Source organism: Podarcis vaucheri (genome assembly GCF_965113315.1).
Source record: "Podarcis vaucheri genome assembly, chromosome: 2".
Taxonomy (NCBI): domain Eukaryota; kingdom Metazoa; phylum Chordata; class Lepidosauria; order Squamata; family Lacertidae; genus Podarcis; species Podarcis vaucheri.
The window spans coordinates 126,547,848-126,575,688 of NC_138760.1; the positions used below are offsets into that span (position 1 = coordinate 126,547,848).

The 27,841-nt window shown below is 45.9% G+C and overlaps 2 protein-coding genes across 4 annotated transcripts; both read left to right on the top strand.

The window, feature by feature from the left end:
- Positions 1-1,648: 1,648 nt before the first annotated feature.
- LOC309524683 (uncharacterized protein) lies at positions 1,649-27,360 on the top strand. Of its 3 annotated transcripts, none has more exons than XM_082209581.1 (6): positions 1,649-1,751; positions 4,280-4,700; positions 20,448-20,529; positions 22,123-22,205; positions 23,005-23,131; positions 25,342-27,360. In XM_082209581.1, exons 2-6 carry the CDS (start codon positions 4,287-4,289, stop codon positions 26,958-26,960), a joined length of 2,325 nt encoding a protein of 774 aa, XP_082065707.1. In that variant the 5' UTR covers positions 1,649-1,751; positions 4,280-4,286; the 3' UTR covers positions 26,961-27,360. The 3 variants fall into 3 exon arrangements, with proteins under 3 accessions (XP_082065707.1, XP_082065708.1, XP_082065706.1); XM_082209582.1 differs by lacking the exon at positions 1,649-1,751 and adding an exon at positions 2,363-3,055; XM_082209580.1 differs by lacking the exons at positions 1,649-1,751; positions 4,280-4,700 and adding exons at positions 15,203-15,330; positions 18,550-18,970.
- On the top strand, positions 5,031-12,944 carry LOC309525084 (uncharacterized protein). The gene is made up of 3 exons (XM_082210467.1): positions 5,031-5,105; positions 7,752-7,878; positions 10,196-12,944. The coding sequence occupies exons 2-3, from the start codon at positions 7,845-7,847 to the stop codon at positions 11,221-11,223; spliced, it is 1,062 nt and encodes a 353-aa protein (XP_082066593.1). The 5' UTR covers positions 5,031-5,105; positions 7,752-7,844; the 3' UTR covers positions 11,224-12,944.
- Positions 27,361-27,841: the final 481 nt, after the last annotated feature.

Sequence of the window (27,841 nt, forward strand, 5' to 3'; positions counted from 1 at the left end):
AGGTAGGGTCTCAGCCTGCATACCAGATGGAGCTGGTAGACAGCTACCCTGGACACAGAATTGACCTGTGCCTCCATGGACAGCTGTGAGTCCAAAATGACTCCCAGGCTGCGCACCTGGTCCTTCAGGGGCACAGTTACCCCATTCAGGACCAGGGAGTCCTCCACACCTGCCCACCCCCTGTATCCCCAAAACAGTACTTCTGTCTTGTCAGGATTCAACCTCGATCTGTTAGCCGCCATCCATCCTCCAACTGCCTCCAGACACACTCGCAGGACATTCACTGGTTCTAATCTGAAAGAGGTAGAGCTGGGTATCATCCGCATATTGATGGATGAACAAACTTTTTACCTAATGTTTGCAACTGATCTCAATATTTACGCGTAATATGTTAAATAGTTTTACAGCCTCCTCCACACTACATTTCCTTACCAACAAGAGCAACAGCACATTTAATACAATACTGTATTACACTTTAGACTATCATTCAAAAACTTCCCTTCCTTTCTCCAGCAAACCGGGTATAATACTTCTGGACAACTTTGCAGGGCTTGCGTAAGCCAGCCACAGACCTGCTCCCCTATTATATGGGAATAATAATGGTGGAAATTAAAAAAAAACAAAAACGTTCCCTAACTGGGAACAAAATCATACCGAGAGAAAGAGAATATGAACTGCCTCCCATCTCAGGTTCTACGTTGCTCCCATGTGACGAAAGTTTACAACATTTGAGGCGGTTTATTTGGGGTAAAGAAAAATGAATTCCCTCAAACCACATCAACTGTGCACAATCCCCATAGAAATACACAGGATGTGAATCTTGGTTGAGGACTATAAGGTGGCTTCTAGACTATCTAATTTTGCAAACCTGTAGCTCCCAGGGATGTTCACAACATACTTCTGTAGATCATTTTGGGACGAATGAATTTCTTCCTCCGAAACGGAGAGGAGGCAGAGATAATGGAGTCTTCCTCTAGCGGAGGGTTTCCCCACCCTTTTTTATTTTTCAATGGGTTTTATTAGAGTTAAAATAAATAAATACATACATACACTCCAGGATAACACCGAGAGTGCCGGGTTCAAGTCCAGACAGCGCCAGGCAAGAGCCATCCTTTCCAAATTCCAGAGGGGCAGCTTGGAAAAATTCCTTGCCCTTCTCTCCCCCACCGCTACTCCTTGCCCCACAAAGAAGAAGAAAAGCTTCGCCCCATTATTATTTTTCCACCTTTAACTCTTGCATTGCTGGAGGCTGGACTAGATGACCCTCGGGTCCCTTCCGACTCTACAGTTCTTTAATTCTATTAAACTCCTTGCCCCCTCTTTCTCCTCGCCAAGAAAAGAGGTGCGCATTTGCGCGTGGGGCAGCAGAATCGCCCTGCGCAGTGACGAGAACTTCAAAGTTGCTTTAAAAATGCTGCTTTCCTGCTCATTCCTCCCCTGGCCACGTTCGCTTGGGAGCCCGAAGTGCCGGCGAGTCTCTCCCCCCCCCCCCATGGGCAGGAGATGCCCAGATTCCCATCTGTGCGCGCGCAGGGCGCACGTTTCCTCTTTGGCACAGAGCGGCGATGCTCGTGGCTTAGGCCATGCAAGGGTTAAAAAAATAACCGGGTTCCTAGAGAAGAAGGAAATTTGGGGTGGGAAGGAGGGAGGGGGGGCTTCCTCCAGAGCTGAAGCAGCTCCCCGCTTTGCAGAGGAAGGAGCCTCCGCTTTCCCCCGCCGCGCGCTGCGTCTGCGGCTCCTCCTGCAACCCGGTGAGATTCTGCAACATCTTTTTGGTGGAAAGGAGGAGGCGTCGCATGGGAGACGCAGATCAGGAGAAGCATCACAGGAAACAAATAGGGAGAGGGGCTGTTCGTCTCTCCGTTCCCCATCTAAGATGGAATCACAGAATCGTAAACTTGCAAGAGTCATCTTGTCCAACCCCCGTGCGATGCAGGAATCTTTTGCCCATGCGAGACTCGAACCCACGACCCTGAGATGAAGAGTCTATGGCTCTCCCGGCTGAGCTGTTTGGGGAGGCTGGGGTTTAAAGAGGGGCTGCGAGGTGGAGTTGATCAGTGGGAGCAGATTGTCATAGAGTTGGAAGGGACCCTGAGGATCATCTACTCCAGCCCCCTTTAACACAGAAATATGCAACTGACCCATATTTTATTTTGCTGGAAGCTGCCCAGAATGACAGGGGGAACCCAGCCAGATGGGCCAGGGTGTAAGCAATAAAATTATGATGATGATTAAGGCGCAAACATGCGCTGAGGATGGGAGTTTGGGCTGGCATCATATCTCCTGTTATAATTGTTTATGCACATCATGTAATTAGGTAAAGGTAAAGGGACCCCTGACCATTAGGTCCAGTCGTGGCCGACTCTGGGGTTGCGGCGCTCATCTCGCTTTACTGGCCGAGGGAGCCAGCGTATAGCTTCCGGGTCATGTGGCCAGCAGGACTAAGCCGCTTCTGGCGAACCAGAGCAGCACACGGAAACGCCGTTTACCTTCCCGCCAGAGTGGTACCTATTTATCTACTTGCACTTTGAACTGCTAGGTTGGCAGGAGCAGGGACCAAGCAACGGGAGCTCACCCCGTAGTGGGGACTCGAACCGCCGACCTTCTTATCAGCAAGTCCTAGGCTCTGTGGTTTAACCCACAGCTCCACCCCCGTCCCTAATTAATCATGTAATTAAATAGCAATAAAAAGCTTTACAAAGAAAATAATTCAGAAAAGAGGCAAGGAGGCAGAGCACAGCCATGACGGCCAATAGCCATTGATAGCCCTGTGCTCCATGAATTTGTACCGTCCTCTCTTAAAGGCAGCGCGGTGCAGTGGTGAGAGCAGATCAGGACCATGAAGCTCCCGAGGGGACAACAACTTTGGTCCACTTCCTGTCAGCATGGCCTACCACATAGGGTTGTCATGAGGATTAAATGGAGAGAGGGAGAGCCACGCAGGCTGCCTTGAGCTGCTTGGAGGAAAAGGTGGAATACAAAAGTATAGACTCCTGGAGTCAGAAGGGAACCTGAGGGTCATCTAGTCGAACCCCAGCGATGTAGGAATATGCAGGTGGGTCGAGCCTGCGACCTTGGCGTTACTGGAAATATGCTCTAACCAGCTGAGCTATCCCAGCCAATTCCTCTTCTTCCCTTAAAATTAAAGCCCCTGTTTGTCAAGCGGAGCTTTCCAGCTTGGTAGCACGTAATAAATGTGTGCGCATTCAGACGCCAGTGTTTTCCAGGGATCACATTATGCTGGGAGTACTTCTGCCCAAGGACACTACAGTGGTACCTTGGGTTAAGTACTTAATTCGTTCCGGAGGTCTGTTCTTAACCTGAAACTTTTCTTAACCTGAAGCACCACTTTAGCTAATGGGGCCTCCTGCTGCTGCGCCGCTGGAGTACAACTTCTGTTCTCATCCTGAAGCAAAGTTCTTAACCTGAAGCACTATTTCTGGGTTAGCGGAGTCTGTAACCTGAAGCGTATGTAACCCGAGGTACCACTGTATTCCTGCATGAGGGGTTTGGCACTTACAGGATTAAAACTGGGCTTTAAAGAGCATAGATGAAAACAGTCTCTGTTAGTATCCCTGAATATAGCAATGGGAGGGAGCTCGGCCAGGATGATGATGATGATGATGAATAATAATAATAAAAAATTTTTATTTATACCCCACCCTCCCCAGCCAGAGCCAGACTCAGGGCGGCTAACACCAATAAAATAAAAACGCAGTAAAAACATAATAGTGGAAAAAGAGAGGGAGAAAAAATTTAAAATGCAGGTTAAAATGCAATTTAAACTGCAGCCTCATTTTAAAATAGCTGATAAATCAAGACCGTAAGGGGAGGGAAACATAAGGGTCAGACTGAGGATGTGGTACATTTCTCTCTGGTTGAAGAGTCTGTGTAATAGGGTATGGATGTAGGATCTCAGAGTTGGAAGGGACCCCGGGGTCATCTAGTCCAACCCCCTGCAGTGCAGGAATCTCAGTTAAAGCATCCAGGACAGATGGCCATCCAACCTCTGCTCAAAAACCTCCGAGGAAGGAGAGTCCACAGTCTTAAGGGAGACCAAGATGCGGTCTTGGTCCAGGTTCTTAGATTTTGGGGCAGGGATCCCCCAAACGGGCAGCATGAGAGGAACATGAATAGCTGTGTGAGCAATAGAACCTCCATATGCAGAAGCGGTATACCAGATCTCAAATGGGGGAAAGAAATGTTGTGTATTACATAATTCACAATATGAGGAATCAAAATAAAAAATACGTTTTCATCAGAGAATGTTTTTCTGCAGATAAGAGATGGAAGAACAAGACTCTGCCACCCTCGAAGCAGGAAGACAGCCTGATAGCGTCGTGACTGGGAGCACTGGAGAAATTTGGGTTGGAAGCAGACACAAGACATTGAGGGAGAACATCCATGGCTCAGATGTGTACTGCCAACAGTTTAGGCACTTCCAGTACCAGGAGGCCCAGGGACCACGGGATATTTGCAGCCGACTCCACCGCCTTTGCCGTCAGTGGCTGAAGCCGGAGAGACACACCAAGGCTCAGATCCTGGATTTAGTGATCCTGGAGCAGTTCCTGGCTGTCCTTCCCCCGGAGATGGAGAACTGGGTCAGGGAATGCGGAGCAGAGACCAGTTCCCAGGCGGTGGCCCTGGCCGAAGGTTTCCTCCTGAGCCGGGCAGAGGAGAAGAAGCAGACAGAGCTGCAGGTGAGAGTTTTGTCTGGATCAGGGAAAGTCAACCTGATGTCCTCTAGAGGTTGTGGAACTAAAACGCCCATCATCCCTGTTCATTCTACATATCAACTGGAAATGATGGGAGCTGAAGTCCAGCAACTTTTGGAGAGCATTATGTCAACTACCTCTGAGCTAGATAATCCCAAGGGGCTCACGGTGTGAGGGAGGGGATCCCAGAATTCTCTGCTTCTTCACCAGCTTTCTGTGGAAGTCAGCCAAACAGATAGCCAAGTACCCCTGAGGTTTTTGCATTTGCTGTTTCTGTGCGATGTCTTCAATGCATATTTCTGTTTCAGGCAAAGGATCTGGTAACGGAAATGAGAAGCGATTTCCCCAAAGCAGAAAGGAATCTGTCAGTCATCAGACAGAGGCCTCTGGGTGAGGATTTAGGGGTACTGTTTCAATATGGTCTCCCTCTGTTCATTTTGAAACTAAGCCATCAACTCAGGGGTCAGCAAACTTTTTCATTTTTTCCCCTCCAAATTTTTTTATTCATTTTATAACACAAATAAAGAACACAAACAGAAAAACAAACAATACAAACAGATTCTTGTCTTATCCTTATTTATTTAAACATTGTTAGTTTAGTCCCACCTATCTGATTTTAATTTTACTTCATCTTTAGCAGTTTACATATATCATAATTTCTAACCATCTTTTTTTTTATCACATTTACTTTAACCATAAAAAACTTCACATTTTATCACTTACAAATAATACTATTTCAAAATACAGTATCTTCTACTACTAACCCTACAGCTTACATCCACTTCCAAAGCTATTCTAAGATTTAAATATTAACATATTTTTTTTCAAATATTCCTTAAACTTCTTCCAATCACCGTCTCTTCTCTGTGGTCTCGGAGTCTCCTGGTCAGTTCGGCAAGTTCTATATAGTCCATCATCTTCATCTGCCATTCTTCGATAGTTGGTAAATCTTGTTTCTTCCAATTCTTCGCTAGCAATATTCTTGCAGCTGTTGTGGCATACAGAAAAACAGTAACATCCTTTTTGGGGATTTCACCCCGCAGCAAACTTTTTCAGCAGTGGGCCGGTCCACTGTCCCTCAGACCTTGTGGGGGGCCGGACTATATTTTGAAAAACAAAATGATGCAAGAGCCCCACGAGCCCCAGTGGCTGCTTACCTGTGTCTTGTGAGCGGCAGGGGCTGGCGGTGGTGGAGGGACGATGAGCGGTGTGCGAAAGGGTTCTGGAGACGGGCTGCTTAAAATGGCGGCCGCTTGAGCCTTGATGCTGCTGCTGACACCAACAAAGCCCACCCCCTTCCTCCTCTAGGCAGGGCGGGGAGAAGCCAGGAGGAGGGAGGGAGGAGAAGGCGGCGCTGCTGCCATGAGAGGGAGAGGGAAAGAACATGCACGCTGGTGATCCACGCAGCGATTCCCGGACAGTCCGTGGACCGGATCCAGAAGGTGATTGGGCCTGATCCAGCCCACGGACCTTAGTTTGCCTACCCATGCATCAACTGTTAGGATATAGTTCCGTTCCACCTTTAGAACACGCATGTGGAGTTGTTGTATGTTACATGTCTGTTTACTTCCAGCACAGTCTGCTGGGAACTTCCGTTGTATATAGCTTTTGCCTATGCTCTTTGCTTGGACACAAAGGGAAGCAGACATGTTTTTCCTTTGTCCTGATGTTGAATAAATGCTTGTAAATATGCTTACATATGCCTCTGTCTGCTACTTCTGTTGCAAAGAGTTCTTATCTCTGCTAGCTTGCGTGCTCAGTCTCTAAAGGTTTCTGAGGCTTGAGTCGCAGTTTTGATGCTGCTCCGAGAACCGGAGTTCACCTGGCTGCTGGAGCCAGCTGTGAGCCTGCCAATTGCCCCTGTCTCCCCGGATGCATCCCAACATCAACTTCTTTAACCTTTTGCGGCGAGGCAAATCTCCACCTTTTTCCAGGGCTCGAAAATACCCTTATTTGCCACATGTTGTGCACATGGATTTGTGATCAAAAGCCCCAAAGAGTTGCTATGTGTTCACACACTGGAACTATCAAACAGATGCACAGATCTCAAACTTGCTCAACAGTTCAGACTTTCTCTAAGTATCAGTTTCTCATCCAAGTTTGTGCCAATAATAATAATAATAATAATTTATTATTTGTACCCCGCCCATCTGGCTGGGTTTCCCAAGCCACTCTGGGCGGCTTCCAACAAAGATTAAAAATACATTAAAATGTCGCACATTAAACACTTCCCTGAACAGGGCTGCCTTCAGATGTCTTCTAAATGTTAGGTTGTTTATCTCTTTGACATCTGATGGGAGGGTGTTCCACAGGGTGGGCGCCACTACCGAGAAGGCCCTCTGGTTCCCTGTAACCTCACTTCTCACAGCGAGGGAACTGCCATAAGGCCCTCGGCGCTGGACCTCAGTGTCCCGGCAGAACGATGGGGGTAGAGATGCTCCTTCAGGTATACTGGACCCGAGGCCATTTAGGGTTTTAAAGGTCAGCACCAACACTTTGAATTGTGCTCGGAAATGTACTGGGAGCCAGTGTAGGTCTTTCAAGACTGGTGTTATGTGGTCTCGGCGGCCGCTCCCCGTCACCAGTCTAGCTGCCACATTCTGGATTAGTTGTAGTTTCCGGGTCACCGTCAAAGGTAGCCCTACATAGAGCGCATTGCAGTAGTCCAAGCGGGATATAACTAGTGGTTTTGTCTCTGACAGGCAATGGAATGATGTCGGCAAGATGTCCTCAGCCATCTCCTCTTTGTGGTTCAGTAGAAGGAACAGCTGTGAGACCTGATCAGGTAGGGGGATGGATCACTGAGGGGAGAGGCTGGGCTCCACTTTCCCCTCTCACCTCCCTGGTCCTGAGTGAATCTCTTTCCATCGATTTGCTCCTATCAAAAGCTGCCCCCAGCGAAGGCTGCGAATGCCACCCAAGAAGGTTTAATTCCTGAGAATAATAAGCACCCACCTCAATTTAACTGGCCTTTTGAATGTCGCCAATAGACCATCCCTATCCTACCCATGAAAAAATGTTTCCCTTTTCTTTTAGGGTCCCATAGCATTTGAGGATGTGGCTGTGCATTTCACAGATGAGGAATGGTCGCTGCTGGATCCTGACCAGAGGGTATTGCATAAGGAAGTCATGGAGGATAACTGGATGATCATGGCCTCTCTCGGTAAGATCCCCTGTTGCGTCATAATATCGTTTTTTAAATTCAGTACAGTGGTACCCCGCAAGACGAACGCCTCGCAAGACGGAAAACCCGCTAGACGACAGCCCATAGGGAAATCTCCAGGACAGCGGGGAAGCGCAGCGCGTCTTCCCCACTGTCCTCGGACCTCCTCCCGCCGCCCGGCATCAGAACGAATCTCCGATGCCGGGCGGGGGGGGGGGACACCTTCTCCCGCCGCCGGGCATCGGATGGCTTTCCTGAAGACTTGGGGTTGGAGGAGGGTTTTCCTTCCCACCGCCAACATTCAGAATGCTGTTCTGAATGTTGGCAGTGGGGAGGAAAAACCCTCCTCCCACGCAAGCCCCGGGAACAGAGGGAAAGCGCTGCGCGCCTTCCCCTCTGTTCCCGTACCTGTCCTGAAGGCTTGCGGTGCGGAGAAATGCCCTTCTCCGCACCGCCAGCCTGGCAAGCGGTTTCCCTAGGAACGCATTAATTGATTTTCAATGCATTCCTATGGGAAACCGTGCTTCGCAAGACGAAAAACTCGCAAGAAGAAAAAACTTGCGGAACGAATTAATTTTGTCTTGCGAGGCACCACTGTATTTCTGTATGTGAGCAATCCTAATATTCTGGCATAGCTCAGCTGTGCTACACATACAGCATCTAGGATTTTTATTCCTGCTTTTAATCTTGAAAATTAATCTCTCCTGCATTCTCTCTGAGCATGCATTCTCTAAATCTGCCCTTCACAACTGTGGCTTGGTTGGTCTTATCTGGTCAGGTTATTTGTGGAATGTAAGTTTCAGAGTTGTGAGGGAAGGTGGAACGATGTCATTTTCCAGAAGGCCAAAGAGATGAGTACACGTCATCAGAAATTGAGTGAATTTCATGAATGGGCCAAATAATAATCCACTTTATTAGAAGCTGGGGTTCACTGATTTCCATAAAAACGAGAGGCCTTTGCCTTCCTAGGAATGCAAAAATGCTCTCTCTTTCAGAACCAGCTTCCATTATTCTTCTCACCTAATGGCTTCCGAATTGGTTCTGAATCTGGGTTTTCTGCCTAAAACTTTCCCTCATGTGCTAATACAGCGTGGCTAAGCTCCATTTTCATGTCTGAAATGCTTCACAACTGAAGCCCGAAGTTTCCCTCTTTGTTTATATGAATTCCAAAGATGAGGCGAAAGGTAGGGCTGGTGTCAGCTTAGTGTAATATTTTTTTTGGGGGGACACACCTTTTTACGGCTGGGGTAGCCAATGTGGTTCCCTCCAGAGGTTGCAGGATTCCACCTTCATCATCCCTGACAGCTGTCCTTTCCAGCTGGAGCTGATGGGAAAGTCTAATAACATCTGGACGGTACCACACAAAAGGGTATTAGCCAGTAAGAACCCCACACATTTTCCAATTTACAGATTGTTCTCTTCTGAAAGAAAATTATATGAAAATGTACAAAACCGGCTCTAACATTTGCTGGAAATGTAAAGAAAAAGAAGGGACTTTTTATCGTATGTGGTGGGAATGTAAAGAAATTTTAAAAAATGGGAAATGCTATATAATGAATTGAAGGAAATGTTTAAAATGACATTTGTAAAAAAAACCAGAAGCATTTTTGTTAGGGATTGTAGGACAATACCTGCCAAGGAAAATAAGGAACTTGTTTATGTATGCTACAACAGCGGCAAGAGTCTTGATAGCACAAGGATGGAAGAATGAGGAAACCCCGACAAAAGAACAGTGGCAAAAGAAATGAACTATGGGGAACTGGCAAAATTGACATACAAACTGCGAGAGAAGGACAACTGTGACTTTAAGGAGGAATAGGAACTTCACACAAATTATTTAAAAACACAACAAAATGAACTGGACTCCTTGGCAGGTTTTGAATAAACACACACACATTTATTGTTGATAACATGATGGAAAGATATGTAAGGATATACAGTGGTACCTCTGGTTACATACTTAATTCGTAACCAGAAACTGTTCTTAACCTGAAGCACCACTTCAGCCAATGGGGCCTCCCGCTGCTGCTGTGCTGCCGGAGCATGATTTCTGTTCTCATCCTGAAGCAAAGTTCTTAACCTGAAGTCTGTAACCTGAAGCGTATGTAACCTGAGGTACCACTGTATACAATTTTATAATATGCAGAAGAAATAATGTGCAGCGAAACCAGGGAGAGGAGCTGAGGGAAGTCCATTATGCAGGGGGGAGGGGGGGATTATATGGTTTGATAATTTGTTATGTGGAAATTGAGCAAGAAAAAATATTTTTTAAAAAATATTAATAACCCCACGCATTTTCCCCTTTCCTCTGTTTCAGCACAAGGAATCCACAGCGCAGAGAAACCATATAAATGCAGAGAGTGTGGAATGAGCTTTGGCCGGAAGATAATTCTCATGTACCATCAAAGAATTCACAATAGGGAGAAACCCTATAAATGCCTGGAGTGTGGAACGGGCTTCAGGAAACGCAACCATCTGACTTCCCATCAAAGAATTCACACAGGGGAGAAACCCTTTCAGTGCTTGGAGTGTGGAAAGATCTTAAGGCATAAGACAAGTCTTGCTTCTCATAAAAGAATCCACTCTGGGGAGAAACCCTATCAGTGTTTGGAATGTGAAAAAAGCTTCACTCACAAAATAACTCTCATGCACCATCAAACAGTTCACTCTGGTGAGAAACCACATAAATGCTCACAATGTGGAAAGAGCTTCGCTTTGAAGAAAAACCTCACTTCCCATCAAAGAATTCACACCGGGGAGAAACCGTATAAATGTTTGCAGTGCGGAAAGAGATTCAGTCAGAGCTCCCATCTCACTTACCATCAGAGAATTCACACAGGGGAGAAGCCATATAAATGTTTAGAGTGTGGAAAGAACTTCAGCCAAAGTACTAGTCTAATTTATCACCAGAAATCGCACACTGCAGAGTCACAATATAAATGCTTGGATTGTGGAAAGTGCCTCAGTCAGGAGGAAGATCTCGTTAATCATCAAAAAATGCACATCCAGGAGAAACCACATGTATGTTTGGAATGTGGGAAAAGGTACACTCAGAAGAACTGTCTTAGAAAACATCAAAGAATTCATACAGGAGAGAAACAATATAAGTGTTCTGAGTGCGGAAAAAGCTTCATTGAGAAGTCAGCTCTCACGACACACCAACGAGTTCATACGGGAGAGAAACCCTATAAATGCCTGGAGTGTGGAAAGGGCTTCGCTCAGAGTTCCCATCGCAATGTTCACCAAAGAACACACAAATCGATGGGCAGCGTATGGGAGCAGCTTTCTTCAGATCTCCAGCCTTTATTCCCACCCAAAAATCCATACAGCGGAGAACCCATATAAAGACTTGGAATATTAAAGGAGCTTTAGGAGCAGTTCCTAGCTTTCTTTCCGCAAGAAAAACCCAAATAAATGCTTGAATTGCATATAGACAGGGCAAATGCAGGAAAATTTGTGGAGTAATCATTAATAATAATAATAATAATAATAATAATAATAATAATAATAATAATATATTTATACCCCGCCCATCTGGCGGAGTTTCTCCAGCCACTCTGGGCGGCTACCAATCAAGCGTTAAAAACAATACAGCATTAAATATTAAAAACTTTCCTAAACAGGGCTGCCTTCAGATGTCTTTTAAAGATAAGATAGCTGCTTATTTCCTTCACATCTGAAGGGTGGGCATTCCACAGGGTGGGCGCCACTACCGAGAAGGCCTTCTGCCTGGTTCCCTGTAACCTCACTTCTTGCAGGGAGGCAGCCGCCAGAAGGCTCTCGGAGCTGGACCTCAGTGTCCAGGCTGAACAATGGAGGTATACTGGACCGAGGCCGTTTAGGGCTTTAAAGGTCAGCACCAGCACTTTGAATTGTGCTCGGAAACGTACTGGGAGCCAATGCAGTACTTAGAAGTTGGGAGGAGCTTCCAAAAAGGCAAAAATGTCTGTTGTTATCATTAATTAATTCTTCAAAGATGATCCGAGCATCATGCACAGTACTAACCTTACCTGTCATCAAAGAATTCACACAGGGGCGGAACAATATATTTGTCCCAGGAGGCAAGATGTTAGGGACAAGGCAGGATCCAGGAGAGTCTAAAAATCCACTTGGATATATTTATATTACAGTGGTACCTTGGTTTACTAACTTAATCCGTTCCCGAAGTCCGTTCTTAAACCAAAGTGTTCTTAAACCAAGGCGTGCTTTCCCATAGCAATGGGGGACTCAATTTACAAATGGAACACACTCAACAGGAAGCGGAACATGTTTTGCTTCCAAGGCAAAGTTCACAAACCAAAACACCTACTTCCAGGTTTAAAGGTAAAGTTATAGGGACCCCGACCATTAGGTCCAGTCGCGGACGACTCTGGGGTTGCGGCGCTTTATTGGCCGAGGGAGCTAGGGTACAGCTTCCGGGTCATGTGGCCAGCATGACTAAGCCGCTTCTGGCGAACCAGAGCAGCGCACAGAAACGCCGTTTACCTTCCCGCCGGAGCGGTACCTATTTATCTGCTTGCACTTTGATGTGCTTTCAAACTGCTAGGTTGGCAGGAGCTGGGACCGAGCCACGGGAGCTCACCCCGTTGCGGGGATTCGAACCGCCGACCTTCTGATCGGCAAGTCCTAGGCTCTGTGGTTTAACTCACAGCGCCACCCGCGTCCCTTACTTCCAGGTTTGCAGCATTCTTAATCCAAGTTGTTCATAAACTAATCTGTTCTTAAACCAAGGTACCACTGTAAATACATTAGCAGAAGACCAGTGGGGGCTTTTTAGTTTTTGAAAGATGAAAACATCAAAGAGAAATCAGCAGCAAGGAGAAATAAAAGGAACAGTATATGCAGGTAAGGTAAAGTTCAGTGACTTGCTATCTATGCTGCCTTTCCTTGTGATGGAGTTGGGAGGGGGAAAGCATGACTTGCTCTCTGTGTAGAGTCCAATTCTGTGGATCTATGCCTCTCCCCAGAATCAGAACAAGAGAGCAAGATTTGTGTGAATGCTGTGAGTCCTCTCCGTCTTATAATCAGCCTGCATATATGTGTAAATAAAACATATCCGAAAGACACTGTCGTCTCCAGTTACCTTGATTCTGAAGGACCCAAACCGCTGTGGACTCATGACAATCTCCGGGGAAATCTGACGAGACGTTGAACAAGCTTACTGCCTAATGCCTGTAACTGATCTCAGTATTTACACGTGATTTGTTAAATAGTTTTCCTCTGTGCAAATGATCTACACCAGAGGTTTTCACCCTTTTTGGGTCCACGGCTCTTTTGACCAACTACAGTCATACCTCAGGTTACAGACGCTTCGGGTTGTGCAATTTCGGGTTGCGCACCGCACTGAACCCGGAAGTACCGGAACGAGTTACTTCCGGGTTTAGGTGCATGCACAGAAACGCTAAATTGCACTTTGTGCATGCGCAGAAGCGCTGAATTGCGACCCGCACACGCGCAGACGCAGCACTGCGGGTTGCAAACGCGCTTTCAGAAGCAGAGATAATGAAGTCCTCTAGCTGAGGGTTTCCCCACCTTTTCCCAAGCTGCTAGAATAGCAGGATCAGGTTTTTTCCCCTTTTAGGGAATTGCCTCAGATGCTCACGAGGTGGGCGACCTTTGGGACCCTCCAGCGGTTGCTGAACTAAAACTCCCATCGCCTTGGCCACTGGCCATGCTTGCTGAGGCTGATGGGAGTCGTAGTTCTAGGAAGTGGCCTTGCAATATTTTTATTGATATATAAATCTAACCAGGCCTTTCAGAAGCAGGCAAAATGTCTTCATGTATCAAATAACCTGATAAAATACTGGCCTTGGCCCAGTATACCTGAAGGAGCATCTCCACACCCATCGCTCAGCCCAGACACTGAGGGTCTGAGGGTCTTCTGGCGGCTCTCTCACTGTGAGAAGCGAAGTTACATGGAGCCAAGCAGAGGGCCTTCTCGGTGGTGGCACCCACACTGCAGAACTCCCTCCCACCAGATGTCAAAGAGATAAACAACTACCTAACATCAAGGAGATAAAAAACTACACAACTTTTAGAAGACATCTGAAGGCAGCCCTGTATTGGGAAGCTTCTTAATGTTTGACATTTTATTGCGTTTTTATATACGCTGGTTTATACACCCTGGTTTTGACTGCCACTGAAAGGCGAGCTTGCCCCCTTCCCAGTCCCCTTAGGCTTCAGCCACAGCCATTACAAGGCCAGTTGCCTCACTTCGGAAAGGACCTTAGCCCAGTTGCCAAGCATCTCCCTTTGAACGAAGAGGGTGTCGGGTTCAAGTCCAGTCAGCACTGGGCAAGATCCATCCTTTCCAAAATCGCAGTCGGATTCTCAAAGGAGGCAGCTTGGAAATATTTCCTGCCCCTCTTCTCTCCCCCACCGCTACTCCTTGCCCTTTAACACTTTTTCTACTTTTAACTTTTGCATTGCAGAAGGGACCTTGGGGTCCCTTCCATCTCTACATTTCTTTGATTCTATTAAATTCCTTGCTCCCTCTGTCCCCTTGCCAAGAAAAGAGACAAGCAGCACTCTTGCTCAGGGGCGCATTAATAATAATAATAATAATAATAATAATAATAATAATAATAATAATAATAATAAATTATTTATACCCCGCCCTCCCCGGCCAGAGCCGGGCTCAGGGCAGCTAACACCTGTAAAATTACAGTAAAAAGGTAATAGGAAAATTAAAATACAGGTTAACATGCAATTTAAAATGCAGCCTCATTTTAAAAGTAGCCGATAGATCAAGACCATAAGGGGAGGGAAACATAAGGGTCAGACTGAGCCCACACCAAAGGCCAGGCGGAACAGCTCTGTCTTGCGGGCCCTGTGGAAAGATGTCAAGTCCTGCAGGGCCCTAGTCTCTTGGGACAGAGCGTTCCACCAAGTCGGGGCCAGTACTAAAAAGGCCCTGGCCCTAGTTGAGACCAATCTAAGCACCTTGTGACTTGGGACCTCCAAAATGTTGTCATTTGTGGACCTTACCAGGAGCGGCGGTCCCATAGGTATGTGGGTCCTAGTCCGCATAGGGCATTGGCAAGTGGGGCAGGAGAATCACCTTGCGCAGTGATGGGAAAGGGCTGCTCTAACCACTAGACCTCCTTTCTCCCCTCTTCAAAGCTATTTTCAACTGATTCCACCCCCCTGGCCACGTTTGCTTGGGAACCCGAAGTGGAGGCGAGTCTCCCCGCATCCAAGAAAAGATGCCCAGATTCCCATCTGTGCGCGCGCAGGGCGCACGTTTCCTCTTTGACACAGAGCGGCAGTGCTCGTGCTCAGGCTTTGCAAGGGTTAAAAAAATAACCGGGTTCCTAGAGAAGAAGGAAATTTGGGGTGGGAAGGAGGGAGGGGGGGCTTCCTCCAGAGCAGAAGCAGCTCCCCGCTTTGCAGAGGAAGGAGCCTCCGCTTTTCCCCACCGCGCTCTGCGTCTGCGGCTCCTCCTGCAACCCGGTGAGATTCTGCAACATCTTTTTGGTGGAAAGATGGAGGCGTCGCATGGGAGACGCAGATCAGGAGAAACCATCACAGGAAACAAATAGGGAGAGGGGCTGTTCGTCTCTCCGTTCCCCATCTAAGATGGAATCACAGATTCGTAAACTTGCAAGAGTCATCTTGTCCAACCCCCGTGCGATGCAGGAATCTTTTGCCCATGCGAGACTCGAACCCACGACCCTGAGATGAAGAGTCTATTGCTCTCCCGGCTGAGCTGTTTGGGGAGGCTGGGGTTTAAAGAGGGGCTGCGAGGTGGAGTTGATCAGTGGGAGCGGATGGTCATAGAGTTGGAAGGGACCCTGAGGATCATCTACTCCAGCCCCCTTTAACACAGAAATATGCAACTGACCCATATTTTATTTTGCTGGATGCTGCCCAGAGTGACTGGGGGAACCCAGCCAGATGGGCCAGGGTGTAAGCAAAAAAATTATTATTATGATTAAGGAGCAAACATTCACTGAGGATGGGAGTTTGGGCTTCTCCTGGCCTGCAGGCAACATATCTCCTGTTATAATTGTTTGTGCACTTGTTCGCTTCTCTCTTCCCCCTCTGTATAGGCAAAAGAGGTCCCCGATCTAAGATACCACCACAAAATTGCAGCGTTAGAAGGGACCCTGAGGACGATTCATCCCGTTGCAATGGAGGAATCTTTTTGTGCAACCTGGGGGGCTGGAACCCTGATATTTAGAGTCTCTTGCTCTGCCAGGTCTGTGGGGCAGAGTTGCTCAATGAGAGCAGTTTGTCATACAATCACAGAATTTTAGAGTTGGAAAGGACCCCTGAGGAGCATCTAGTCCAACCCGGTTTAATCCAGGAATATGCAGCTCTCCCATATGGGGATCGAACCCGCATCCTTGGTGATAACACACTCTCACCAACTTTGCTATCCACGCTGACAGTTCTCAATTCCCTGTTTGCCAGGTGGGCTTCCTGGCTCTGTAGTACATGTGCTCATTCGGATGTGAGGGGATGTTCAAAAACACTGCTCTGTTAAAAAACCGGCAGCCTTTTTGTCCAAGGAGTCGATGACGCAAGAACCCAAGTGAAAAAGATGGAGAAGGTTTTGGATTATCACAAAAGATGCAGGAGGGAATGATTAACAAATAGGACCCACAAAGGGGAGGAGGGACGTCCAAGAGATTCCTTGGAACCTTGTTTTTATGTTGCTTGTTCAATATGTGACTGTAAAATTTTAATCTGAAAAATCAAATATTTTTTTTAAAATAAATAAAGTGAATAATGAACAAGAGTGAGGACCTGGCTGAGTTAGGAAGGAGCAGTGGGATTGCCACTACCACATTTGCAGCCTTGTTCCTCATGCTAGGGACACGGGTGGCGCTGTGGATTAAACCACAGAGCCTAGGACTTGCCGATCAGAAGGTCAGCGGTTCAAATCCCCGCGACGGGGTGAGCTCCCGTTGCTCGGTCCCTGTTCCTGCCCACCTAGCAGTTCGAAAGCACGTCAAAGTGCAAGTAGATAAATAGGTACCGCTCCGGTGGGAAGGTAAACGGCGTTTCCGTGCACTGCTCTGGTTCGCCAGAAGTGGCTTAGTCATGCTGGCCACATGACCTGGAAGCTGTACGCCGGCTCCCTCGGCCAGTAAAGCGAGATGAGCGCCGCGACCTCAGAGTCAGTCACGACTGGACCTAATGGTCAGGGGTCCCTTTACCCTTTACTCCTCATGCTAGAAGGGGCAGAGAGGCAAAAGTGTGCTTTGGGCTATGCCAGCCTCGAGCTGGTAGAAAATGATTGGGCCGGCATCCTGCCCACAGCCATTGAGTGTCAGAAGTTGGAGATCCACTGCAGCCTCTGCAGATTGATAGCTTACAGAGTTAAAGCCGAGCTTTAAAAAAGCATATACTCGTGGCCAAAATTGTGGAAACCTTTTGGGAAAAGTGCATTTGTGAGGTTTGATGGCTCATAACACCCGATTGGCTCTCTAAACACTCGTGCTTGTTGGCTTCGTTCAAATGAATGAAATCTACTGCATATCAACTTAAGCAAGTTGTTTTTCCTTTTTCTGGTCATTTGGCTATAACTTTTGATAGAAAACAGATAACTGAACAAACTTTGTTCCATTGCATTCTTCATTAAATTATCTTTCCATTGATTTATAATTTTATGGTATTACTCAAAAGAATGGCCACTAGCGTAGATGAAAACAGTCCTTGTTAGTGATTGCTGAATATAGCAATGGGAGGAATCTAGGCAGGGATGTGGTATGTTTCTCTCTGGTTGATGAGTCTGTGTATGGACGCAGAAAGGAAGAGGATGTACTTGATAGATAATAGAATCTTAGAGTTGGAAGGGACCCCTACGGTCATCTAGTCCAACCCCCTGCAATGCAGGGATCTCAGCTAAAGCATCCATGACAGATGACCGTCCAACCTCTGCTTAAAAACCACCAAGAAAGGAGAGTCCATAACCTAAGGTAGACCAAGAAGCAGTCTTGGTCCAGGTACAGTGGTATTTACAACTTGCATATAAACGCAGACTTGCCATGGGCAAATTCAATGATATTTGGAATTTATTCTTACAAATGCAGTGGTACCTCGGGTTACAGACGCTTCAGGTTACATACGCTTCAGGTTACAGACTCCGCTAACCCAGAAATAGTACCTCGGGTTAAGAACTTTGCTTCAGAATGAGAACAGAAATCGTGCTCCAGTGGCGCAGCAGCAGTGGGAGGCCCCATTAGCTAAAGTGGTGCTTCAGGTTAAGAACAGTTTCAGGTTAAGAACGGACCTCCAGAACAAATTAAGTACTTAACCCGAGGTACCACTGTAGTTAGATTTTGCGCAGGGATCCCACGAATGGGCAGCGTGAGAGGAACATGAATAGCTGTGTGAGCAATAGAACCTCCATATGCAGAAGCAGTGTACCGGATCTCAAATGGGGGGAATAAATGTTGTGTATTACATAATTCACAATACAGTCATACCTCGGGTTACAGACGCTTCAGGTTGCGTTTTTTCAGGTTACAGACCCGCTGAAACCTGGAAGCACCGGAACAGGTTACTTTCGGGTTTTGCGCATGCACAACCCGCGCATGCACAGACGCGCCGCTGCGGGTTGTGAACGTGCATCCCACACGGATGATGTTTGCAACCCGAGCATCCACTGTATGAGCAATCAAAATGAAAAATACGTTTTCATCAGAGAATGTTTTTCTGCAGATAAGAGATGGAAGAACAAGACTCTGCCGCCCTCGAAGCAGTAAGACAGCCTGATAGCGTCGTGACTGGGACCACTGGAGAAATTTGGGTTGGAAGCAGACACAAGACATTGAGGCAGAACATCCATGGCTCAGATGTGCACTGCCAACAGTTTAGGCACTTCCAGTACCAGGAGGCCCAGGGACCACGGGATATTTGCAGCCGACTCCACCGCCTTTGCCGTCAGTGGCTGAAGCCGGAGAGACACACAAAGGCTCAGATCCTGGATTTAGTGATCCTGGAGCAGTTCCTGGCTGTCCTCCCCCCAGAGATGGAGAACTGGGTCAGGGAATGCGGAGCGGAGACCAGTTCCCAGGCGGTGGCCCTGGCCGAAGGTTTCCTCCTGAGTCGGGCAGAGGAGAAGAAGCAGGAAGAGCAGCAGGTGAGAATGTTTAATTTACATTAAACCTAACAAACAGGAGCCCCAGAAGTTGTTGGACTAAATCCATCATCTCTTAGTATTGGCTGAAGGCAGCTGGCATTGAACATCTGGAAGGCACTTCTTTGACTGGCCCTGGTTTTTTGCTTTTGTGTTGTTGTTTTTCAAAAAAAATTATTCATTTTATAACACAAATAAACAATACAAACAGAAATACAAATAATACAAACAAATTCTTGTCTTCTCCTTATTTTTTCTAAGCATTGTTAGGTGAGCTTCCCCAAGTCCCCCTATCTGATTTTCATCTTTAGCAGTTTCATATATCATAATTTTTAACCATTTTTATCACCTACTTTTACCATAAAAATCTTCACATTTTATCACTTACAAATAATACTATTTTAAAATACACTACCTTCTACTTCTAACCCTACAGCCTATATCTACTTCCAAAGCTATTCTAAGATTTAAATATTCACATAGTTTTTCAAATATTCTTTAAGCTTCTTCCAATCTTCTTCCACCGTCTCTTCTCTCTGGTCTCAGAGTCTTCCGGTCAGTTTGGCAAGTTCCATATAGTCCATCATCTTCATCTGCCATTCTTTGATAGTTGGTAAATCTTGTTTCTTCCAATTATTCCCTAGTAGACTGGCCCTGATTTTGATTTTATTTGGTTTGATTTATTATATTTCCATGTCACTTTTCATTCAAATGAGTCCCAAAGCGGCTTGCAGACAATAAATAACAGTAACATAGTAAAACATAACGGAACAACATTATGTAAAATAATTAGCAGATCATCAGTAAAACAATTGCAATCTACATAACGCTGGTAACAAATCAGCCACAAAAACGGTAAGCTGATAGCTGAACATCACAATTTTAGCAAATGTCATACTATATGATTGACAGGTTAATACGGCATTTAGAATCAAAACAAAAATGGAAAACAAGCGAGGTCCCAGCCAAAGAAGAATGGCAACTTAAGCTGATGGAATATGCGCAGCTTGCAGACTTAACATACAGAATAAGAGAACAAGAAGAACATACGTTTAGTGAAGATTGGAAAATGTTTATTGAATATATGGGGGGAAATAGTGTACACTTGAAAACGTGGGCAGCATTAAAATAAATTCAACAGTGTAAATAAGCTTTGATGGAAGTAATAATGGAATACTGAATGGTTTAGTTTATGTAAAATATGCAGGGATTCATGTTATGCAAAATGAACCATGGAAAGAAGAAGGGAAGTCATTGATATTTTAAGGCTGTTTAAATGAATATTTTAAAATGTAAAGCAGAAATAAAACAATATTAACTTTTTAAAAAGGCCAAGCGTTGTTACATGGTCCCAAGCAGGTCAGACTGTGGGTGCAAAATTCTGTATTCCCTGTCCAAATTTATTTAGAAATCATCAAAGTTTTCAGCTTTTTCATTTCTCCCCATTTAATGCCTTCCATCCTTATTGCTGTTGTTCCAGGTAAAGGGTCTGTTTGCTGAAATGGGAGGTGATTCCCCTGCAGCCGAGACGACTCCATCAGACCCCAGACAGAAGCCATTGGGTGAGGATCAGTGCAATGTATCTCAATTTGGTCTCTCTCCATGTTGTGAATTGAACTTCCATGGAAGTACCGTATTTTTCGCACCATAGGACGCACCGGACAATAGGACGCACTTTGTTTTAGAGGGGGGAGAACAAGAAAAAAAAAATCTCCCCCTCTCTGCCCAGCGCCCCTTCAGTGAAGCGGCAGGAGGCGATGCACAGAGAGGGGGAGAACTTTCCCCCTCTTGTTTTCCCGCTCTAAAACAAGGTGCCGTTTAAGGTGCGTTCAGGCGGCTACCTTGGAAGCCTGGAGAGTGAGAGGGGTCGGTGTGCACTGACCCCTCTCGCTCTCCAGGCTTCAGGTTCCTTTCGACCTGCTCTTTGGGGCTGGCGGGGGGAAGCCCACCACCAGCCCCAAAGAGCAGGTCAGGGAGCAGCGGAAAGGCGCAGCGGAGAGGCTCCTGCCATAGCCGCGCGTCACCTCTCCAGCCGGGAGAGGGTCGCGGGGCTATGGCATCTTCGCTCCATAGGATGCACACGCATTTCCCCTTCATTTTTGAAGGGGAAAAAGTGCGTCCTATAGAGCGAAAAATACGGTAGTTGCTATTTGGAGGTAATGAACTGGAACCAACTTCTTCTCAAATGTACTGAGGAAATTCCACTGACATTCTGATGGTCTTAACTTTTCTAGAAAAATAGGCATCAGAACTCACCGTGAACACCAATAATAATAATAATAATAATAATAATAATAATAATAATTTATTCACTAGCTATTCTGGGCAGCTCCCAACAGAATATTAAACACAATAAAAGATCAAACATTAAAAACTTCCCTAAACAGATCTGCCTTCAGATGTCTTCTAAAAGTCAGATAGTTGTTTATTTCCTTGACATCTGATGGGAGGGTGCCACTACCAAGAAGGCCCTCTGCCTGGTTCCCTGTAGCCTCACTGAGAGGTGCCGGAACTGAGTTCTGTTGAGTTCCACCTGGAAAAAAGCCCTGGTCTTAATACTGAGGCTTGGCCTAATTTCTGTCCCACTAGAGTGAATCCGATGTTTCAAGAGGGAATTCCTTTCTACTTTAAGTGATGGGGCTTTCATTCAATCACACAAATGTCTTATTCATATTGGTGCCAGTTATAAAAAAAATACATTTTTCCTGGAGGTATTTTATCACCCTTACTGCTGCTCTAAGAAAAACCATATGCAGACCTTAGCTTTCCAGGGGACACACTTTTTTGGATAGCAGGATTAATAACATTTCAACCTGCCCAAATTGTGAATCTGGTGGAGTTGAGGTCTTTAAAGTTGCCTCTTCTATGAACTTTCTAGGCAAAAATTCCTTTCTTGTTTTCCTCTCGGACCTGATAATTTTCTGTACACTTTAGGTAGTTCTGTCCCTATAACTCCCAAAAGAAAAGCTTTTTGGGGTTTTTACAAAGGTTATTTTAAACAACCTTTTCAATTCATTATATATCATTTCCCAGTAAGCTTTAACCTTACTACAAGACCACCACATATGAAGCTAGGATTTTTTCTAAGTTAGGCATGCATTTCAGAGGTGAGGATGTACTAATGGCTCTCTGGCACGTTTGTTTGTCTCCTTCAGGCGAGGGAATGAAGCGGCCAAGACATCCTCATTCATTTCCTCTTTGTGGCGGAGGAGAAGGAGTCGCTGTGGAATCGGATCAGGTGGGACATGGGTGGGGAAACTGGTTCAGGCTGAGGGCCACATTCTTATCTGAGCAACCTTCCAGGGGTGGGTGAGAGCAGAGGGGTGTGTAGTTTCTACACACCCCTCCAAGTTCAAGGTCATATTCCAGCAGGGCAAAAGCACTCAAGGTCGTATGAATTAGGTTGGGGATGTCAGGAGCTCGTCCTACACTCGAGTAGGACCCGACTGGCATGTTCTCTCCCTCCTGGTTGTTCGTTTGGGAGCTTCAAAAGCTTTCTTCAGCCCGAACATCATAGCGACCGATGCCAACAGACATCGGCATACTTAGGGATCCACAGAGTGTTCGCAGCTTGCATAACAGACTTCAGCAACTCAGCATTTTGGCTAATCTACTTTATTTACATATAAAACACACACACAGAGCACTGCAACATAGCTCCTTCTCTCTCTAGCATCAGACAGCAAAGAGAAGAACAAAGGACAATAGTCCCACTTCAGGAAACACAGTAATACAAGCATCCTGTCTCCGTCACTTCCCACTCTGTGGAGTCAAAATATACATCGTCATGTGATAGACAACAATTGCATGACTGCAATCATGGAGCAGAAATTCTAACAGGGGAGAGGTGTTGCTGGGGAGGGGCAGTGTCACAGGAATGTGCCGGTCAGTAATCACAAATAATAATAATAGTAGTAGTAATGATGATAATAATAACAACAACAACAACAACAACAACAACAACAACAACAATTTATTACTTATACCTCGCTCATCTGTATATTATATGCAAGGAGGTGTTTCCTTTTTTCTTTTAGGGTCCAGTGTCCTTCCAGGATGTGGCTGTACATTTCACAGAAGAAGAGTGGGCTGGGTTGGATCCTGACCAGAGAGCTCTGCACAAGGAAGTCATGGAGGAAAATAGAGGCATCGTGGCCTTTCTGGGTAAGGCTCCCTGTTGGATCATAATTCCCATTTTGAAATTCAGTACTTTTTTGTGCGCGGCGAACCCCAATATTTTGATGTAGCTCAATAGTGTGGGTGGCGAAGACCTTCCCACACACGGGGCATGGGCTCATCCGCTTCCTTTTGTACAGCTTCACCGGGTTTTTAATGAAGCAAAGGAGTCAGGCTTTGGGGAATCGGCTTTCTCCTCCATGGCAGTAAATAAGAAGATCAAATGAAAATAACGTCTTACCAGTTAGATTCTTTAATAATCCCAGCGAGAGAACAAAGAACACATCTCCTAGAAATGGTGGTGCTCCCAATTAAGGCTTACACCCCCTCCGTCCCTATTAATCTATGTTGCTCCTACTTCTTGTAATCTGAGCTTGTTCTCTCTGCACTTTCTGTTCTGAGACTTTCTGACTTGTGGAGGGGGTGGAGGAATGCTGTCCGACGACTGTGAATCTGCTAACCCTCTCTCTCCCCCAGTGTTTCTTCTCCTAGCTGTTCCCCATCCAGTATTTCCCAGCTTCAGCCTTCTGAACTATGCCCCTCTGCAAACTGCTGTTCCAAATCTACACTGTCCTCCTGTTCTTGGGAAGATTCAGGGTCAGGGGGAGGGAGAGGCTCCCACCATTCCTCCTCTGTGTAGCCCTCCTCAGCATGGTCCCTGACAAAAGGTCGCAGCCTGGAATGATCACTGATGTGATCGTCCCCACGGACACTTCCTTTCCCAGATTGATCTCTGGTTCGTTCTGGTGGTCAGAGATGTTCTCCTCCTTCTCCAGGCCCTGAAGCCCTCTGCAGTTTACTTTGAACTGACAGTTATCTAATGTATTCTCTCTGAATTTGCATCCTTTCGTTGTGCCCTTCTAAACAATGACCTGGCTGCTTTGAACTGAGCAGACCTTTCGAAATGTAAGTTTCACAGTTTTTAGGGAGGCAGAACTAGCATCCCAGCCGTTTTCTGTTGGGGCAGAGAGCTGACTGGCATAAGAGATGGAGCAGATTTGGTTTGACTGAAATAATAATAATGTCCCTCTTATGGAGAAAAAAATTTGGCCAGTAACTAAAAAGGGCCCCCCACTCCTGATCTTTCTCAATCAATCTAATCTTTTCTGCACATTTCCTCTATTCCAGCACTTGAAGTCTCCATCTTCCAATCTAGGAGTATTTATTTGTTTTTCTTGATTAAAAACTTTTATATCCTAACACTGCATTTAATAAAAATCTAAAGGGGGAATTACTGCTTGTATAGGCCTTGCAAACCTATAAGATAGGTGAAGTTGATTAGACTGAGAGAGTGTGATTGGCTGAAGACCATCCAATGAGATTCACCTCTCTCTAGGAGCTGAACATACATCTCTGTGGTCCAAATCCATAGCACTCCAGCAGTCAGTTAACACCAGTCAACAGAGGCAGTTAAAATCTGCCTCCCATCCAAGTCCTTCCAGCTTTCCCGTTATCACAAGCATTGAAGTTGTTATAATAATAATAATAATTTATTATTTATACTCCGCCCATCTGGCTAGGTTTTCCCAGGCATTCTGGGTGGCTTCCAATACAATATTAAAATACAGTAGTGTGTTAAACATTAAAAGCTTCCCTAAACAGGGCTGCCTTCAGATGTCGTCTAAAAGTTTGGTAGTTGTTGTTCTCTTTGACACCTGGTGGGAGGGCGTTCCACAGGTCGGGAGCCACTACTGAGAAGGCCCTCTGCCTGGTTCCCTGTAACTTGGCTTCTCGCAGTGAGGGAACCGCCAGAAGGCCCTCGGCGCTGGACCTCAGTGTCCGGGTAGAACGATGGGGGTGGAGACGCTCCTTCAGGTATACTGGGGCAAGGCAGTTTAGGGCTTTAAAGGTCAGCACCAACACTTTGAATTGTGCTCGGAAACGTACTGGGAGCCAATGTAGGTCTTTCAAGACTGGTGTTATGTGGTCTTGGCGGCCGCTCCCAGTCACCAGTCTAGCTGCCATATTCTGGATTAGTTGCAGTTTCCGTGTCACCTTCAAAGGTAGCCCCACATAGAGTGCATTGCAGTGGTCCAAGAGAGAGATAAGCAGAGCATGCACCACTCTGGCGAGACAGTCTGCAGGCAGGTAGGGTCTCAGCCTGCGTACCAGATGGATTTGTTCAGTGTTCAGTGATTGTATTCAGTGATTTGAGGCTTCTGTCCACAGGCTTTTAGCTATTTCTCTCTTCATTGCAGGTGACAAATCAAAAACCAACAATAAAGGGAAACGAGCTAGAAAAGAGTCATTGGAAAAATGCGCAAAGAAGGAAAAGCAGAAAAGGAAAACTGAAGCAGAGAAGATGGGAAGGAATACACCCCCAGCCTCTCAGGGTAGTAACTACAATAAAATTGCAGTCAAAGGAAAAACAGATATAAAAAATAAAAAGAAGTGCCGGGATTATTGGAAAAGTTTCGGTTCTAAAAGAAAATGTAAAGCACATTGCCAAAACTGCAAAGGGGAGAAACCATATAAATGCTTTGAGTGTGGAAAGAGCTTCACGAGAAACTCCGGACTCATTTTCCATCGAGGAATTCATAGTGGAGAGAAACCATATAAATGCTTGGAATGTGGAAAGAGCATTAGTTGCAAACATGGACTCAGTTATCATCAAAGAATTCACACAGGGGAGAAACCGTATCAGTGTATGGAATGTGGGAAAAGCTTCACTCGGAAGATATATCTTACTAATCACCAAATGATTCACACAGGGGAGAAGTCTTATAAGTTCCTGGAATGTGGAAAAGGCTTCGCTCAGAGCTCCAAGCTCACTTCCCATCAGAGAATTCACATTGGGGAGAAACCATATAAATGCCTGGAGTGTGGAAAGGGCTTCAGCTGCAAAAAGAGCGTCACTTATCATCAAAGAATTCACACAGGAGAGAAACCATATAAATGCTTAGAATGTGAAAAGAGCTTCATGCATAAGGCAAGCCTCACTTTTCATCAGAGAACTCACACAGGGGAGAAACCATATAAATGTGTGAATTGTGGGAAAAGCTTCACCCATAAGACAAGTCTCACTTTTCACCAGAGAACTCACACAGGGGAGAAACCCTATACGTGCTTGGAATGTGGAAAGAGCTTCCCTCGCAGTGGTGAGCTTTCTTCCCATCAGAGAATTCATACAGGGGAGAAACCGTTTGAATGCTTGGAATGTGGAAAGAGCTTCCGTCACAGTTCTAGCCTTTCTTCCCATCAGAGAATTCATACAGGGGAAAAGCCACATAAATGTTTGGAGTGTGGAAAGAGCTTCACTCGGAAGATACATCTTACTAATCATCAGAGAATCCACACTGGGGAGAAACCATATAAATGCTTGGAATGTGGAAGCTGCTTTATTTCCAAACACAGACTCACTTCCCATGGAAGAATTCACACACAGGACTTACCGTATAAGTGCATGGAATGTGGGAAGAGCTTCATCTTGAAGCAAAGTCTCACCTCCCATCTACGAATTCACAGTGGGGAGAAGCCATACAAATGCTTCCAATGTGGAAAGAGCTTTGGTGGAAAGGCCCACCTTAGTTCTCATGAAAGAATTCACACAGGGGAGAAACCATATAAATGTTCTGAGTGTGGAAAGGGCTTCAAAGACGGTTCTAGCCTTCTCTTCCATCAAACAATTCACACCGGGGAGAAACCGTACGAATGCTTGGTGTGTGGAAAGGGGTTCAGAGACAAATCTCACCTTACGAAACATAAAAGAATTCACACAGGAGAGAAGTTATATAAATGCTTAGAATGTGGAAGGAACTTCAGCTGCAAGAAAAGTATCCGTAATCACCAAAGAATTCACATAGGTAAGAAACTATAAAAAAAAAATTTGTTTGGAAAGAGCTTCAGGAGACGTACACGTTTTTGTTGTCATCAGTGGATTCACAAAGGGCGAAACCATATTAATGTTTGACTATAGCATGGGGTTCAGGAAGAAGATACAACTCACTTCTCAAAAGGATCCACACAAAGGATCATTTATGTAAATACTTAAGAAGGTGTGGCCTTTACATTGCCACAGAAGAGACATCTCACTGATCATCAAAGAATCCACAATGGAGAGAGACCGTATACATAAATGCTTGGATTATGGAAAGGACTTCATCTGCAAAAAAGTTTCATTTCCCATCAGAGAATTCATAAAAGGGGAAAAGTATAGAGAAGTTTGCTGTGTGCGCTGTCAGGGACTGGTTGGAAGCAGAGGAACGGTGGAGGAACTGGCTGGGCTCAGAGCCCAGGGATTGGTGGTGGGACAACAATGAGTGGTCAGAGGGAGAAGGGGGAGAAGTCTGGGAGAAGGAGAAGTCGGAAGCTGAAGAGGTAACAGGGCTTAGTGAGCTGGGAGAGTCTGTGGCAGAAAGAAGACCAGAATCAGGGGGGAAAGCCAAAGCAGTTGAATAGGAGGAGGGAGGTAAAGAGATAGAAATGCGAGGAGTCACAAATGTCTTCCCCTCCTGCTGTGACAAGCTCCTCTTACTCCCAGGACCAAAAGAGGCATGAAAATGGAGGAGCAAAGACAGACACGCAGGCACAGTCTCTGATTGCTTGGGGGAAGCTCTGGAGGTGGCTCCCCACATAGATAGCTGTGAGGAGGCAGGGACCTTTAGTCTCGGTAACTGGTTTCATGGTTGTTGTTTTTTTTTAAAAAAGGTAAAGTACTTCTGGACAATTAAGTCTAGTCATAGGCGACTATGGAGTTGC

Excerpts from the sequence above, each read along its gene's own strand:
- LOC309524683 (XM_082209581.1), top strand. The coding sequence starts at position 4,287 with ATGGAAGAACAAGACTCTGCCACCCTCGAAGCAGGAAGACAGCCTGAT. Across the intron at positions 20,530-22,122 it reads CCCCAGACAGAAGCCATTGG|GCGAGGGAATGAAGCGGCCA; the intron begins GTGAGGATCAGT and ends TGTCTCCTTCAG. Across the intron at positions 22,206-23,004 it reads TCGCTGTGGAATCGGATCAG|GGTCCAGTGTCCTTCCAGGA; the intron begins GTGGGACATGGG and ends TTTTTCTTTTAG.
- LOC309525084 (XM_082210467.1), top strand. The coding sequence starts at position 7,845 with ATGGAGGATAACTGGATGATCATGGCCTCTCTCG. Across the intron at positions 7,879-10,195 it reads GATGATCATGGCCTCTCTCG|CACAAGGAATCCACAGCGCA; the intron begins GTAAGATCCCCT and ends CCTCTGTTTCAG.